Raw genomic sequence first — 17,361 nt, forward strand, 5'->3', positions numbered from 1 at the left:
ATAGATTGGGCTTAAGATATTCCTCTGTAAATTGATTTTATAACCGTACATTGAGTGAAGCCATTTAAACAAAAATGCTGTTTTTTCAGTGAAAACTACTTGGTGCGGTGGTCAAGCTCTGGGCTCCCCAAGGACATCGACAGGTTGCACAACCTCCGAGCAGTGTTCACTGTAAGTCTGGGGAGGCTGCTTCAGCTTGCAGAGTCTAAAGGATTTCTCTCACATTCTGTGAATAACTGAGGAGTTAATAACCTCTGTGCCAATGGTGGGGTTGGCTCTGCCAGTCACAGTCCTGCTGGAGGCTCCTATGAGATATTTCTTATAAATAAGTGTCTCTTTAAAACTTTTAAACACAAGGGTGAGGTCACTCCGTGAAGGTTTAATTTACTAGAAATGACTTGGCTTCCTAAGCAACTAATTCACACTAAAGTCAAGATAAGGCGTAACTACCGTTACAAACATGCTTAAAATTCTGGGAACAATTTGTTCTTGTGCTAGAGCCTGCGATGACGAAGGCAAATGTTCTAAACTGTACTAAATGGAACTCGTAATTCAGCTACGATAAAACAATCTGAGAAAACTAATATTTCTAGGACCTCGGCAGCAAAGACCTGAAAAGAGAGAAAATCAGTTTCGTTTGTCAGATTGTGAGGGTGGGCAGAATGGAGCTGAGGGACAACAACACGAGGAAGTTGACTTCTGGGCTCCGGCGGCCTTTTGGAGTAGCAGGTAACTTCTTGTGTGCAGCATCCCTAGTTGTCACATCACACGGTTGCCTAAGCCTGAGCTTAGTCACTGTTGTTTCCCTACCCCTCAGGGTGTCCCCTCAGCACTCTTTTTCCTGCATTTATCCTTAAATTCAGTGTACTTCATTTTTGTTTTCAGTAATGGATGTTACCGACATCATTAATGGAAAAGTCGATGATGAGGACAAGCAGCACTTCATACCATTTCAACCGTAAGTAATGAACAGCTTAAAGAATAAGCAGAAGTAAAAAGATTGTGACCTTTTTATTACGGTTTAAATTTTGATTGCAAGATGTGTTCTATGGTACTCTGAAGTTGATTTATTTCAGTTTGATAGCTTATCTTAAATATTACTTCTTAATTTTTGTTGTTGGCGATTTCCCAATAGTTGTAGTACTGTCAGCACCAAAAATTTACTTTAAATTTTTAAAATTGAGTTTAAAGGGTACATTCTTGGTTTAGTTTTGTTTTCTTTTTCTTTTTTTTTTGTCATGAAGATGTCAGGGTTATCACACTTAAGAAGTGCAGTGCTTGAAATAGTTACATTGCTGGTTCAACGCTGGCTAAGACTGATAAAGACATCCAATCCAGGTGACCTCTGTGAAATGAGTTAATGACAGCATTTATCTTTTCCTTGGTAGGAGATGAAATGGCCCAGTAGGGCCCATAGTCGTCGTAAAAATAAGTGTTGAGAATTTGAAAAATGGCTTGGTATACATCCTGGAATACTTCTCATTTGTTTTTTTCATGTGAGACTTCACTAGAACCATTAAATATTTTGGTTGGATGGTGAGGCAGATCTGCCTGCTGTGCATGTTGTAGTCGATGTAGAGGATCAGGGAGATTAGCATCCTGCTTGGTTTTGGTTTCAGTCTTCTGAAACTGCAGACCTTTCCATACTTGAGAGTAAACTGAAGCCACAGTTGCTGTCTTTTTGGGTTTTATTATTTTAGTCTGTAAGATGCATTGGGCAGAGGCTAAAATGAAAACAGTAATATCCATTTCTGTTAGACAACTTTTGGAGTAATTAAATGAGCTCTGATGTGTTTGCATTCAGTGCAGTTGCAAATCAGTTTTGATTTTCAGCCACTAGATCACATTCAGAAATACAACCTGATTATTTTTTTTTAGTGTGTAGAATGTACACATATATCTTTAATTTAGTAGAAAGTGCTTCTAGCAGTAAAGGCATTTTAACAGAGGAGAACTGTGGCAAAACTTCACTTCCATCCATAGTTCATGGAGGTTTCTTTTTCTATTGTATGAAGTGTAGAAAGGTAGAAGGGATAAGACAAATGCATGTGTGTAGAGCTGCAACGCTTAGTTTATTCTTTCTAAGAAATGTTACACTGCCATCTGTTCAACATTGTGAACAATGAAGTAATGTTAACCAAAAATTCCTTGATTAATATGCTAATGGGTATTCAGAGGGTGTTTAATAATGCAAAAAACAAACAAAAACAAAAAACCTTGAAATAATGTAGTCACGAATTAAACTTCATTTTGGTAAAAAGGCCTAATTTTGGAAGGTTTTGGAAACCTCGTGGTTTGAAGATCCAGGGGTATATAGGCAGAATGTCAAGGTTCTGCTGGGAATGGATGTATACCTAATGTTTTGTTTGTATGTAACAGCATCAGTTACTGTGAAAATCAGAAGTGTAACTCTGTTTTTCAAGGGAAACAGCCTTCTTCAGGGAAGAGTGCTTTCATGATATGTTTATTGTGTGGCAAACAATAGCCAGCTTTCTTCTAGCAAGTGTGAAAATATGCAATGAAGATGAATCTTTGTGTGTCAAAGTGGATGCTAATGGCACATCTAGTTTTCTGTTCCATTAAAACTGATTTATTTTTTCTGTTTGTATAAATCAGGTATTTGAAAAGATATGGGATGTAATTTTTTTTTTTGCAGCACTAAATTAAAACATGCTTCAGAAAAAGTCTATTCCAAACAGCACGAATAATGTGAAAGCACGCAGTGAATGCTGGTGTCATTATTTCTAATGTAGACTTAGGCTGTATATATGAGCCACATTTTTCTTCTCATCCCATGCTTCGCTTCTGTTGTACCACATGCAACTCTGTTTTCATATCTTCGTTTGTTTGTATTCATTCACTAGCCACCAACACAATGGCTGTCAAAAGCACTTGGCAAGATTGCTTAAATGACACTTAATGCTGGTGTTTATTTATAGGTTTCATCTTTTCATTTATTCATCAATGTTTGGATTATCTGCTTTTCTTGTCCTCTACCATTTCTGTGAGATGGATAGAAGCTTTTCCCTCAGGCTATATGCACTGCTGCTTCCTTTGTGGACCCCCAGCAGTGACCCTGGAGGCGCAGCAGGGCCAGTCTGTGGCTTTGTATTTAAAACAAAAACCTACCTGTGTAGGTTTTCACTGCTTAACTGGGGGTTCTCAGGTGGGAGATGCCCTTCCTGTCCTAATAAAGAATTATGGGGGCTGTGCATGCATGTTCCTGAAGGAAGAAGTAACAACACGAGTTTGCTGTACTTCTCTTGAGTAGATCAGCGTTCTTCTGATTAATGGTCTTCCTCTGTCTTTCTTGTTACCTTTCCTGTCCTTTGTCTTGCGTTGACTAATAAATACTCTTTGTCACAACTATGATACGATCTTTTGTGTTTCCTTGTTACTGTGACTTCTGGTTTTCTGTGACCCTTTGTTTCCTGGTGTTGGTCGTCATGTGCATCCTCCAGGCTAGCGTTGGATGACGCCATTCGACACAAGCAGCTGAACATATCATCCCGTTTTTCACCCAGGGTGGCAGGGGAGAATGATTTCCTGCAGACTGTTATAAACAAAGTGATTGCTGCTAAAGAAGTTAACCACAAGGGTCAGGGTACGTACAGTTCTTTCTATACACTGGTGTATGTAAAAAATGCTCATTGCTCGATTTTCAGCATGGGATTGTTATAACCGTGGAGTCAAGGGAGCATAATATCACCAACACTGTTGTTTGGTACCAGAAAATATATCTGTGTTGTGCTTCCTCTCCTTCAAGGTTGATTCTGCTATTTCTGCTCAGCATCTTTTGCCCCTGTTGTCAGCCCTGCAGACCCTCTGTCTTTTCTCTTTAGTGTCCCTCACTGGGACATCTCTGTGCTTCGGGGCTGAAAACTGCTTCAGGAAGTCTGCCCTTGTGCCACAGAGCTGCAGATGTTGTCTGCCTTCTGCTGAAGGAAGGAATAGTCCTTTCCTTCCCCTCTTTCTCCTTGTTTGCAGCTGCGTTTGCAGCAGCTGGCTTCCCATCAAGCAAGAAGGGGATTTCTCCCATCAGATCCCACACTGTTGCCTCTGCAGGAGGAAGCCCCAGTGATCCCTCTTGTTTCCTCTGGATTGCCTTTGTTGCATACAACACTTACAATGTATCTGCCAGCTAAAAAGTGAATTGTGTGCCTCTGGTTACAGTATTGGCTGTATCCTTTTTCAGTACGAATTCCTGGCAGGTGGGTGCGGAGCTCTCTGCTTACAGCTGGCTTTTGAGTATATGAAAATAGGCCCAGGACTAATTATGTACTGCTTTGCTGATTTTTTTTTTTAATTGATTTTTGAAATGACGTACAGTAAGTAAAACTCTAAATTTTCATACGTATATATACATTTTTTTTAAACTAAAGTGGAAAACTTGGTTCTGATTCCTGCCTTCTTCAGTTTTCACTTGTGAGAAATGCATATCAGAAAGGAGGAAACTGATTCATTCCAAATGCTTTCCCTAAGCAGGGCCCTGCCCACCCCCAGGCAAACCAAAGAGGACAAAGTGTTGTGGCTTGGCCAGTCCTTGTGGGTACATTACTGTGTAATGAAATAGCAGCTGGTAGAACTGTCTTTGGCAACAAGTCAGACCAAAGCCATTTGTGAGAGATTTTAGTAAAAAAGAAAGCTAGCTGCCAGATATATACAAAACAAATGCATAGGTAAATTGTGGGTTATCCTGTTACTCACACAGTCATTTCATAGATGAATATTTTTGGGGCATTCTTTTCACAGTTTTTAATTTTGGGATTTTCTGAAAATTGCTGCTGCAATTATTTCATGCTTCAGCGTAATTGGCAATCACTTTACCAAGTGTGGAAAACTTTTTTAGTGTCTTTTTTTCCCCCCCCCTATAACAAGCATGCCTGATGTTAGTTGGCAAGCACTGGCTTTAGCGGCTGCTTCTGCTGCTGAAGAGAGAGGAAAATGTTGACTGTGTAAAGCTGATGCTGTAGATCTGGGTGTTCAGTGCCTTGAAAACAGCTGATGGGGGTGGTGGGCCTGAACCATTTCAGGGTATCTGTCAGCTGTTGATGCTGACTGCCTTGGTGTATCCAGATTGCTTGGTTGTAAAACCTAACCTAGCTTTGAATGGGAAAATGTGCTGCTTCTCTTTCTTCCTGTGGAAGATAAATATTCCCCTTAGAAAGAACTTGTGAGAGCTGAAAGCTTGAGGCTGTTCTGTTAATGGCTTAATAGCCACATTTCTACAAGGCCCTGTGTGTAAGACATGAGGAGTGAGACAAGTCTGGTTCTCAGAATGCTGCCAGGAGGAGTTCTGGTGTTAATGGTGGCATGTGAAGGGCCTCCGTGTGTCTGGCAGCTGCCCAGTGGTTTCCCCCTTACAGCTGTTCTACTGTGATCCTGCTGACCTGTTGTTCTCAGTAAGGATGTGTTGTAGTGAAGGTTCCAGGTCGTGACTGAGGCCTGGGCTTTGTAGGCCTGTCTGTGAGAAGCTGTATGCAGTCGTTCCTGAATGTGTCCCCTAAATGGATAAATGTCTTCAATAACTAGAGAAACCACAAGTATAATAATAGTGATTTTTACCCAACAGGTTTGTGGGTGACTTTGAAACTTCTTCCAGGAGATATTCATCAGATTAGAAAAGAGTTTCCACACTTAGTGGATAGGTCAACAGCTGTGGCTCGGAAAATGGGGTTTCCTGAGATTATTATGCCTGGTAAGCCATTGTGTGAATGCGCTCTGCTTTGTTAATTTTTAACCTTCTTTAAATACCTGTATGCACAGAAACCTTGGGGAAAAAGGAACCTGCAAATGGTAGTGGTATCTATTAGAAATAGGACGTCATCAAAGGATCTTGGAGGTCTTTTCTGGATGATCTTGGAGGCCTTTTCCAACCTTGATTCTATGATCTTGTCCCAAAATACATATAGATTGGTGATAGGTGTATACTTGCCACACATGCTGCAGAAATTAATAAATCTAGTAACATCCCTCTCCCCCCAAACAGAGATATGATAGTGAGATGGTAAGGGAAATGCACCTGTTTCCAGAGAAGGAAAATGTATACAGAATGCACTGTTCTTATTGTCTCCCTAGCAAGGGCAGATGTACAACTTCTGTCTCCTTGAGGTGAATCCAAGCTTGAAATCAGATAAGACTTTTCAGAGCAAAAGGCTTGATCTAGAGATAGCAGCTCTGTTAGGGTTTGTGCTGACTTTGGATAATACATATAGAAGAGAGCTATAACGTCTCCTTTCTGTGTATATTCTGTGGATGTTTAAGTCTGGTACTTATTTACAAAAACAAACCCCCAAACAAATAAAAACCCCGACAGTAAGAGAAGCCAAACTTCAGAATACAAGAAAAGATGGCCCTGTCCTTTCAGATTGATGGGCTCTGGAGAAGCCATCAGATACTTTCAGAAACGAGCGAGTTCCAGCTCTCCTCCTGTGGCTGCAGACTGCATTTGTCAGATATTTTACAATAAAGCCAATATGTTCTAAGTGCCTCAGCACCTCATCTTGGTACGATGGGATGTTGGCACATAGACCATCTGCCTCTTGGAATTATTGGAAATCCTGTTTCCCAGTTCATTTCAAAGTTCTGTTTTAATGGGGATGAGGCTGAAGAGCATTTTGAGACATAAAGCTAAATGTAGTCCTCCCCTGAAGCCCTCAGCAGCAAAAACATCAGAACATCTCCCACTGTAATGTTATAGGCTGTCATATAAAAGTACGTGTGTGAGATAAGTTGAAGGAATTGAGGTGTAACCTTTCAAATTAATAATGAAAATAAGGGATAAAGCCAATGAGAGACCTGAGGCGTTCCTGGGATGATATGGTACATAATCCTAATGATGAGGATGTATTCTTTCAGTCCAGGAATAATTCTGTGGTTGTTCTGTCTATTTGTTAGCTTCAGCTTTATGCATTGGTAGTTCAAGTTTTACAAATCTTAAACCAATTTTAGCTAACCATAGCTGCTTTCAGCACTGCTGGTTTTCAGTGTTGAAAATATGGTGGCTTTCATACATTTTGCTCTGTATATGCGTGTGTGTGTGTGTGTGTCTGTGTGTGTGTTAGTGGTGATGTTGGACATTGATTCCATCCATTGCTCATTTCACAAATCAAAGCATTCACTGTGAAAATTGCTCCAAACTTTGTGCTGCTTTTCTTGCAGGTGATGTTCGGAATGATATCTATGTAACGTTGGTTCAAGGAGATTTTGACAAAGGCAGTAAAACAACAGCAAAAAATGTAGAAGTTACAGTGTCTGTTTATGATGAGGATGGGAAAAGATTAGAGGTATTATTTAGTTAACTTTTTAATTTTTTTATATCTATGTTTAATCTCTTCAACATCTTTTTAGATATTTTCAACTTTAGTCCCTATTTTTGTTTACAACAAAATTTTCTTCCTCTCATGATTCCCTTATCCTATTAGTGCATGTTTTCTGTCATGTTTTGACCTACTTACTAATTTATTTTTTATTTATTGAGTTGAAAAGTAGAGATTAAGATGGACATAAACATTTTCTCTTCTGCTTGTGTTTTCTAGAGTGTTATTTTTCCTGGTGCTGGCGATGAAGCCATCTCAGAGTACAAATCAGTTATATATTACCAAGTAAAGCAGCCTCGCTGGTTTGAGACTGTGAAGGTACAAACACGTTACAATAATTTCATCCATTTGTGTTCATATGAAGCTAATACAGATTTCATTGGAAAGTCTTGAGAAGCGAATTTAGGAAAATGAATACTTGTAGCCATCCTCAGTAGAACAAAAGAAGGTATTTCAGAGATGGCTGGAAAAAATTGCATAAAAAAAAATTATTTCGTCCTTTTGGTCAAGATGGCTGTTATGGGGGCACTGCACCATCTGTTTAGGAATGGTTTTTACTCTTTTCATGAAACTGACCTAGAAAAGCAGAATATTGAGATTAAAACATAATTGCTATACTGTTGAACTCATCGTTGCTTTGGGACTTGGCTGATTGTGCTGCAAGCTTGCTGAAGCTGCTTGGGTAATAACATTTTAGTTTAAATGCCAATTTTTATGTAGGAGGCCAATGTTAGCTTAATGAAATATTCTGTAGTCAGTGGGAACAGTAGATGCATATCAAAGAAGAGGCTCTCAGCACCTCTCCACACCATGGTTTCAAGTAAAGGAGCTCTCATTGCATGTGGCAACGGAAAGTGGCTGCTTGGGAGTCTCAGAAGCTCTGATGCAGTAGGGAGCAGTAGACAGCATAGAACTTGCTGGTGCATGTGACTGAGGAAATAGAGCAACTCTAGCAAAAATGTCAGGGGAGAATAGTAGTCACATCTCTGCGTGTTGGTTATGTGGGGATCAGTGATGAGCTAATGGTTTATGTAGTACAAGTGGTGCATAGGTAATAAATATCTTGAAGTTCATCTTTGTCAGTCATTGTCAAGGTGGGCTCATTCCTGAGCTGGAGGGATTGGTAGGGAATGCTTTGAGATTTCAACCATCGTGCCCTGTCAGCCTTAGTATCTCCATGTCTTGCTGGGTAGCTTAACAGCCTTGCTTCATTTTCTTTTTTTTTTTCTTAGTGCAAGAATTGTTGATTTTCCTGGGGAGTCTGTGACCTTTGGTCTTTGGTGGCCAACTGAAGCTTGTCCTTAACCTTACTGTTTTTTAAAGAGCCAAGACTAGCATTGAAAATGTCTAGATGAGATTTGGTAGCAGTAAGTACGTTTGAAGATACTGCTCTGACTGTTTCCTTTCTCCATCCCCTCTCACAAAACGTGAAGGTCGCAATCCCTATTGAGGATGTGAACCGGAGTCATTTGAGGTTCACGTTCCGACACAGATCGTCACAGGACTGTGAGTAATTTGACCTTTTCATTATGATTCTTGTCAGTGCCTTGGTGCCAAAATCTGCTGAAACAGGCATAAAATTTCTAATCTGTAATTGACTGTTACACTTGGTTTTGCTGTGGGGATAAGGTTATTTTATGTTTGCTTTTCAACTTCTTTTCTCTTTGCAGCTTCTAGCTCTTATCTTTGGCATTGCCTTTTTCTTTTCCTGCCCAGTCATTTCTCCAAACTAAATATAAGGGCTAGTGAGTAAAGCTTTCAGTTAGGAACTGAGAGGGTTGTGGTGTTGCTCATCTCAGAGGTAGGTGGTAGTGAAGATATTTAAATGTTTAGTAGCATCCCACATATGAAATAAGAATGTGAAAGAGAAGTTACAGCAGGCTTAGGATCAGTAGTAGAAGCTATTAGGAAACTTGGTTTCCGTTTCTGGTTCTCAAGCTGACTTGTGGTTGTTTTGAAATAAGCGATACTTGAGGGCTTGTGGTTCTCCCTCAGCTTTTGGGTAATGTTGTTGGCAGCTCAGATGCTTTGGTAGGCTGAGCATCCAGCCAATCCTGCTAGACATTCTTCCATTTGTCAGCAGTTGTTCTCTAGTAAAATGTCGGGTTCATCTTGATTATGATAACTTTCATTCATTGCCCAATAATGCCAATGGCTGTCTCGATGGACAAGAATACCTTTTTATGTTGGCAGCAATTTTTTTTTGCTGCAGAATACTTGTGTTGACCAAAGTGTTAATCCAGGTGGTGTCCATTGGATGCATTTTAAGGTATGCAGTACTTTTTATATATGGTCATCTCTGTGTGTGGAATTCATTATCCCATAACAATTATTTAGTTAAAGCAGAATGTTTTGTAAAATGGTCATTAATAAGAGATTCTCTTTGTGTTGAGACTAGTACCTACTAATGAAAACTCTGTATGCAGATAATTAGAGTCATTGGTGTCAAAATTATGATTGTGAACTGCAGACTACTAGAGTAGAAAAAAAATATGTGATGGTACAAACATTTAGGTTAGCCACAGTTTAAATATAAATTACAGTCTGTGTTAGTGTCTCAGTGCTTCTTCATAGGCTCATGGACCACCTCAAGTTGCTTGCACTTTCCTTCTGGTTTTATTTCATAATTTACTTTGCAATTTCTATTAAGCATGGTTGCCTTGTTATTTTTTGATACTACGTGTTGAATAATGAGAGCATACTTGAATGCATTAGCTAGTCTATATTGGTTGTACAGTGGGTTAGCATGGCCAGACACTGATGCTTTTTTTTTTTTTTCCTTGTTTTTGGTTCTATGTTACACATATAAGACCATGTTTTTTACTTCTGCAATGAGAGCCTTTCTAAGGATATCACTCGCATACAGGCTGTCCATTTTTTTACACCTGAGATGAAGTGTCACTGCTAATGTTGAATACTTAATTATGTATGATTCTTCTTTTTAACAGCCAAAGATAAATCTGAAAAAATATTTGCCTTAGCATTTGTGAAGCTCATGAGATACGATGGAACAACGCTGAGAGATGGAGAACATGACCTTATAGTTTATAAGGTATAGAATTTTGAGATACTCTTCCCATAGTTGGTGGCCAAGTATGAGCACTGCTTATTTCCAGAGCACTGCTTATTTCCAGAGCACTGCTTATTTCCAGAGCACTGCTTATTTCCAGAGCACTGCTTTGTTACACAGTGATGTACACAGCAAAATGCTTGTTGTGGAACATTATAGCAGATCAAGAAACTAGTTAGCAAGTACTGTGCAGCTTGCCAGTATGGCAGATTGATGGTTAAACCTGGGATCTGTTTTCTCAGGGATGGTTTAATTGTTGAATTTCTTAGGCTTGTAATTGAATTTTATTTATATGGATTTTCATGGCTGGGGGGAAAGCTACTTGTCTAGCCCTTTAAATATCAGATCTTGGCTCCAAGCTGTAGTTGGGTTAGTGCAATTGTTAACGACTCATTGGATAACTCCAATTGTGGAGCCAACTCTTAAGGAATTCCAGGGTAAATAATAAAATTTTACTGTTATGAGGATTTTTTGCTCGTTCGTTTTTTTTATTTAAATTGTTTTTCATGTTGCATGTAAAACTCTGCTGCAGGCAGAAGCAAAGAAGCTTGAGGATGCCTCCACATATTTAAGTCTGCCTTCCACTAAAATAGAGTTGGAGGAAAAGGGACACTCTGCAACGGGGAAGAGCATGCAGAACCTTGGTAGCTGCACCATCAGCAAAGACTCTTTCCAGATTTCTACTCTGGTCTGTTCTACAAAGCTTACCCAGAATGGTGAGTTCGTAGAAGCGCTGGAGTTTCTGTCTTGCAGCTTGAGTGGAGCTGTATGCACTGACCTGCATGCAGTCTCCCTTCCTCTGGGTGGGATTGTGGATGGCTTGACACACTATTTTGGATTAAGTTGCCAAGTATCTACTCACAGTTTAGTATCTCAACTGTGCTCTCTCCACACCCTTAGTTTTACTTTAGGGAGTAATGTCTGCAAGTAAACAGAGTATATCTGCATCCCCTTAACCCAGGGTGCCTCTGTTTGCCACATAGTTGAGACTTTTATACTGAAATACACTGAAGACAGGCCCTGTGACATTTCACTGCCGCGTGGATATGAATAATAGCAGTAAGAGAGAGGGTGAGTTTGTTTTCAGGGGGAGATAACATCATGGCTGTGCTCCACAATAATCTATTTTGTGTTGTTTCCAAGGTGCAATATCCAGTATTTTCTGTATGTTGCGCCCAAAGAGAGCTTTGTCATTCTTTAGTGTTGGACAGACAGCTGTGTACATGAGGATGTGTTGTGTGGAGGCCGCTCTGCCACTGACATATTCTCATGGAAAGCCAGGAATGGAGTTGGTGTATTTTGCTCTTTTCAAAACCACCTTATATACATTTTTCGTGCGTACCTGTCAGCTGCCTGGCCACATCCAGAGGCTGCAGCAACCAGGGCTGGTGGCAGCCATCGTAGCAAATATTTCCCACTTCCAGACTGTGCCCTCTCTTTAGTTCTTGTGCTTGGTTGCCATGGCTTCTCCTCGCAGCGATGGTGGGCAGGGAGTGTGGGTGGGTCACTGGGTGTGAGTCATGCCGGGCCGTGGCATCCTTCCTCCCTGAGTCACCAGGAGCTGAGGCTGGGAATGAGGAGGTGGGGACGGGGGAGCTGTGCTTTGAGTTGTCACGTTAATTAATTCTTTGGTCACCCCTCTGTCCAGGGGGAAAGTTACTACTCTGCGACTTCCTACTCAACTCACAGTTCTATTGCGGTCTTTTCCAGGGACATCTCTCTCCAAGTGCATCCTAAGTGTTTTATATTCAGAGCACATCAGACTTACTGCAGTCTGGCAGTCTTATAGCCTAAGAGGATGCTTAGCAAAAAATGCAGAAATGACTTTTGGAATTTCATCGCGAATACAGGATCATAGCTCAGCAGTAACACAGTGATTTGGGGATTTTGTAGAATACAGAAACCACCATGTGAAATAGAAGTACTTACTGCTTTTGGTTTGTGATTGATAATGTTGGAGTCGTTTTGCTTGTTTGCTTTCTCAGTCTTTTCTAGACGTTCGTAGTATTTGGAAATATTTCATAGTCGTCAATATGTTGACTGCTTTCAAAGAACAACAACTATTAAAATTACTCAAATTAGGACCTGGCATTTTTTCATGCTTCATTTACATATGATATGCCTTCAGCTTTGATTTCTACTTCATGTTACAGGTAATAATGTTGTCTGTGCAACTTCCTTAAAGTTGCCAGAGCCACTTCTTTGAAGTATTACAATATTAAAGAAGATCACCATGCATTCTTAGACAATAAAGGAAACGCAACACTAAGGTCCTCAAATTTTTCATCTTGAAATTGGTTGTGCCCTTCAGAATATAGTTTCTTAAGCTGATATTAACTTCTGTAGAACTGTGAGATAATACTGCTTCCTTAATTAGCAATAAATAAAAATGAACAATTATTCTCAGCTACCAAAACCAAAATAATTTTCTCCTTTTGGTCATCTCTAATATTTTTCTCTGCTCTCCTAGAATAGGCTTTAAATCTCATTTTTAATAAATGTGAAGTTGTGCTAATAAATCATGTGGTTCTTTCTGCATTATGTTTGATGTTGCAGGCTGTGTATAGCATCTCTAACACTCATAGGATTTCTGTTCTTTATGAACTGCAAAGTGGTAATATTGCTTTTTGCAACTAGCATTAGTAGCAAAATACGTTGGTAGGAACAATGTTTTCTTTAGATTTTTGAGTTTAACTTTTAGGAAGAAGAGAAGTGTAAGGTGAACAGTCCTGAGGAGGACTGTTTAAAATTATAATAATAAAAGGCAACACAAGCAAAGCCACAGCTGCCTCAGAGATGAGTGAACTCTTGCAGGCATTGGAAGATGCTGCTTGTCGTGGCATTGCCTCTTGACCACATTCTGCTCCTTTGTCATCTGAGGAAGAAGATAATGTCCTTCCCAGACATGGAGGATTCAGCTGCCATGTACCTCTACTTTTATTCTGCTCTTGAGATGCCATGGTAACAAATACGTCCCTTATCAGCTGAAGAAACACTTGGACATAAATTTCAAACTCATTTTAATATAATAAAATGGATCATCTCTATTAAAAATCTGGAATTTAAGGCAGTGAGAGATCCTTGAGCCATCAAGGTGTTTTTAAGGTGATGCCTTAGATCACCATTGTCACTTCATGTGTTGTTGATGCATCAGTGAAGGGAAACCTTTCCATGCATATGAGTCAAGGAAAGAATATAATCAGGAAACTGGCCTGTTTGTTGCCTATTGTTAATTAAGATGTAAAAGATGATCTTTGTGTTTAACTTACAGCATCAAATGTGTTAAGCTGTTAAAGTTGTTACTGGCTGCAGGCAGGCTAGGTACTTATTCTAACCCTTTGCAATCGAAAATCCTCAGTCTTCTGCCTCGATGTTTCCTGATCCTATACACTTCACTTGATCTAGAGAAGGTATAGTAATTACTATTTTCTGTGGGATAAATGCAGTTCACATTCTTACCCTGTTCTACTTACTGTATTATTTTATGCCTGTGCTTGCTGAGAGAGTAGGATGAAGTGGTTGACTGGTGCTTTGCTGGGGCTGATGCTTGCAGTCACAGAGTGAAGGCACATTCTTTCTGTACACTGTAACTTATTTTTCTCTTTCTCATTGTTGGACTACATTGACATTTTCAGTTCACACATGTATATTCATTATGCATTTGCTATGCCATCACACTGAAAGTGCACATGGGTTTGTTTTCTTGGGGCACTGCACAACTCTATTCCAAACATGAGGGCTGGCTTTTGTCCAGCTCATTTCTTTTGTCAAGCTGGTGCCTTTTTAGAAGTCCGACTGAAACCCAATTGAGTGTTAGAAAGCTGATATAAATGTATTCATGAAGTGCTTTGGTTAACTTGTAGAGACATCTTCAACTTTCTTTCAGAAGCACTTTTTCTGTTGATGCTGAGTTCTTGAGACTTTAGTTTTGACCTGTAGACTTCCCATAGAATACATTAAAAATAAAAATATGAAGGACTATGGCTGTTGTACTACACCACTTCAGCTTTGAATGCTCCCCAAAGACAGAGAAGCTTGTTTTAGTCTGCTAAGAGGGGAAGTTACTCCAACAAAAACTGCACTGGAGAGTTTTATTCCTTCCATAAAATCACAGAATCACTCAGGTTGAAAAAACCCTTTAAAGATCATTGGGTCCACCCACTAACCTTACTACCCTAACCATACTACCATAGAGTGAAAGATTTGGGGAACATCTAGCAGCTGCTCTGGGTCTCTGTGTTATTTGCACATTTGACTCTACAGATGCACGTCTTTGCAAATGTTCTATTGGTTGCTTTGAGGGGTTGAATAAAGCATGGGGGTGATGAGCTTGGACTTCTGGATTTGTTTGCAGCTCCATGTTGCATCTTAAAAAAAAAATAAATAAAAATGCAGAAATGGGTATAGCTTACTGGTGCTGCAGTGTGGTTGCTAATGGCTTGTTGTTTTGTAGATGGAATGTGATTGTGAGTTGTCTCACTGAAAAATGCTGCTGTGGTTCTTCATGACTAGAAAAAAAGAGGGCACGCCTGCTGTGTTTTCTAGTTATCAGCAAAAGACGGACTGACACCATTTTAACAGTGGGATGTAGAATTTGGGGACAAGACTGCTTGCAGTTGATTCTCCTCATGATCCAACCCATGCCCCAGTCCACCACTGGAAAGCAGCTGACTAGTTTGGGTGTTACGAGTTACTAAGCAGACAGCTTTCCCCCTGAATTAACTTAGTTTGCTACTGTTTGGCTTGTGCTGTCATAGCTTGCTTTCATGGTATTTAGAGAGAGCAGAGAAGCTAGAAATGCTCACGCTGGGAGAATCACAGCCCCGTGGATATCGCTGTGTTGGTGGATGACTAATTATATGTTGGCATCTTTTTTTAAACACACAACTGTTGTATACAGCAAATGAGAAATGAGGGATCGGACTTCCTTGGCCCAGATTTCACTGATGACATTTCAAAATCAGTCTGCTTTTATTTAAAGCCTTTCACAATTATTTCAGGACAAAGATACTCTACTAGTTTTCTGCAGTGTCAGAGGTATGTTAAGCACGTGTTATTGTCCAGTGAAAATGGCTGACCTATGGCAATGAACCTGTTTGTTCTGAACACAGTGTGTGTGTGAACGTAAATATCCCACATGATATAATAATAGAACTTCTTTTTTTAATCTCTAGTTGATCTCTTGGGACTTCTGAAGTGGAGATCTAATACGAACCTGTTGCAGCAGAATTTGAAGCAATTGATGAAAGTTGATGGTGGTGAAGTTGTTAAGGTAACGAGATAATTTCACAAATGTTTATTTGGTGTTCTTTTCTTTTTTTCTTTCCCTAACCCTACCACACATATGTACACATTAATTTGTAGCCAGGTGTCTCTTAGCCTTCAGGATGCCAATCTTCTTTCCCTCTAAGAACATTTCAGACGTTAAGTACTGGTAAAAACAGACATAACGTGCAAATTTATATTAATGAAGAAATCTTTCATGGTGTCCTCTAGTTACTTCTATGAATTTTATATATGGACACAGTAAGGCAAAGGTTGTTTTTCTTTGCAAGATCTTAAATCATCACATTATGTTATTTAATATATTTTTAATAGACGGATGTGAAATTCTTTCTCCTGAAAATACTGAGCCAAGTTATTTATATTTGCCAAGGCCACTGAGTGATTGCACAGACCTACATAAAGACAGATTTATTTATGGAAAAGAGTAGGCTGAGACTTTATTGAATGTGTTCTACTAAATCGAATATAATAAAGTGTCAGAAGATGTACTGTACTGGGGACAGATGACCCTTAAGGGCCTGGAGTGTTTTAGCTTCATTTGGATTTTAATGCTTTTAATAGAAATATTAAAGAATGCCTATCTTAAAGCGACATAAAATATGTGAGGCTGCTGATATTGTTCTTTATTGAGCGTGGTGAGAATAGGATCTCAGATGCGATCTGTTTTTTGGGAAGGTTTTCCTTATTGCTGTCTTATTATGGATCATTGGAAGGCTCAAAACTTGACCCTGGCACTTGGTTCTGACGAGTGTTGTCACAGTGCTGTCATTTGTAATTTTCATTCTTCTCCAAACAACATCAGCTAGCGCACAACAGATCAGAGCCTGATGGAGACTGGTGATTTTAGAAGCATCAGAACACTGTGCAAATGAGGTTCCAGTAACAGCAATATTAGTTTTCTGGCACTCCATCTCCCTGCACTGCTGTAGGACTTGTACAAAGCCTTATTCACATCTTCCTTGTATGTGGGAATTGGGGCACAACTTGATTTACACCTAGAATGGAAGAGCGAGTGCTTTGTGCTGCTCTTCACACTTTTTTCATTATTTTGTAGACCACTGATTTGCTTTATTTGTTACAGTTAGGTTCAAAAAGTCTTTGTATAGGCTGTCTCCCTGCCTGAAAATTGTTTCCTTGTTGATAGCAGCAGCACTGATTGTGCATCCCTCGTGCTGCTATGTGAAGTCCTTGTACACAAATGTAAAACTTGTACCAATGCCATCCCATGTAGGATGCTTCAGTGTGAAACCAAGCATTGCCCAGTTGTGGCTCAGGCTTCTGACCATCCTTTGTTTTGGAGACTTAAGACCTAAGCAGGCAGTGCTTTGGGCCTGATAGTACTTTTAAAACCAAGGCAAACTTCTAACAATGTTGTACTTTCTCCTTGAGCTGCTGGTGCTTAAATGCTGAAATTTTGGATATTCTTTTGTGTTTAGCAAGCTTCTAGGTTGACATTAGCTCCTGAGACTTACCTCTGGCTTCAGCAGGTAGTCCAGGTGAATCACTTGGGGCCCAGGAAACTCCTTGCACAGACAGAAGCCCCTAAGGGAGGATGGTGGGAGTTGAGGTGTTTTTCCATTGCTCTCACAAGGCATGTAGTATCTCCTTGGGGTTATAATCTCAGGAAGCAGTTGCACAGTGTTGGCTTATGTTTTCCTTCCCTGCTGTACTTTGTCTACCAGATTA

General features: G+C 39.8%; 1 protein-coding gene across 1 annotated transcript in view; it reads left to right on the top strand.

Annotated features, from left to right (window-relative positions):
* Nucleotides 1–15,688, top strand: part of LOC100544294 (dedicator of cytokinesis protein 1-like) — a 32,731-nt gene extending 17,043 nt beyond the window's left edge. The window contains exons 8-18 of the mRNA XM_031554529.1: nt 90–171; nt 594–729; nt 886–958; nt 3,462–3,604; nt 5,573–5,698; nt 7,162–7,286; nt 7,539–7,637; nt 8,753–8,825; nt 10,268–10,371; nt 10,922–11,105; nt 15,564–15,688. Coding sequence (XP_031410389.1) covers nt 90–171; nt 594–729; nt 886–958; nt 3,462–3,604; nt 5,573–5,698; nt 7,162–7,286; nt 7,539–7,637; nt 8,753–8,825; nt 10,268–10,371; nt 10,922–11,105; nt 15,564–15,673 — 1,255 coding nt within the window. The 3' untranslated portion in view covers nt 15,674–15,688. The remainder of the gene's footprint in view (nt 1–89; nt 172–593; nt 730–885; nt 959–3,461; nt 3,605–5,572; nt 5,699–7,161; nt 7,287–7,538; nt 7,638–8,752; nt 8,826–10,267; nt 10,372–10,921; nt 11,106–15,563) is intronic.
* Nucleotides 15,689–17,361: the final 1,673 nt, after the last annotated feature.

The sequence above is a fragment of the Meleagris gallopavo genome, chromosome 8 (assembly GCF_000146605.3).
Source record: "Meleagris gallopavo isolate NT-WF06-2002-E0010 breed Aviagen turkey brand Nicholas breeding stock chromosome 8, Turkey_5.1, whole genome shotgun sequence".
NCBI classification, from domain to species: Eukaryota; Metazoa; Chordata; class Aves; order Galliformes; family Phasianidae; genus Meleagris; species Meleagris gallopavo.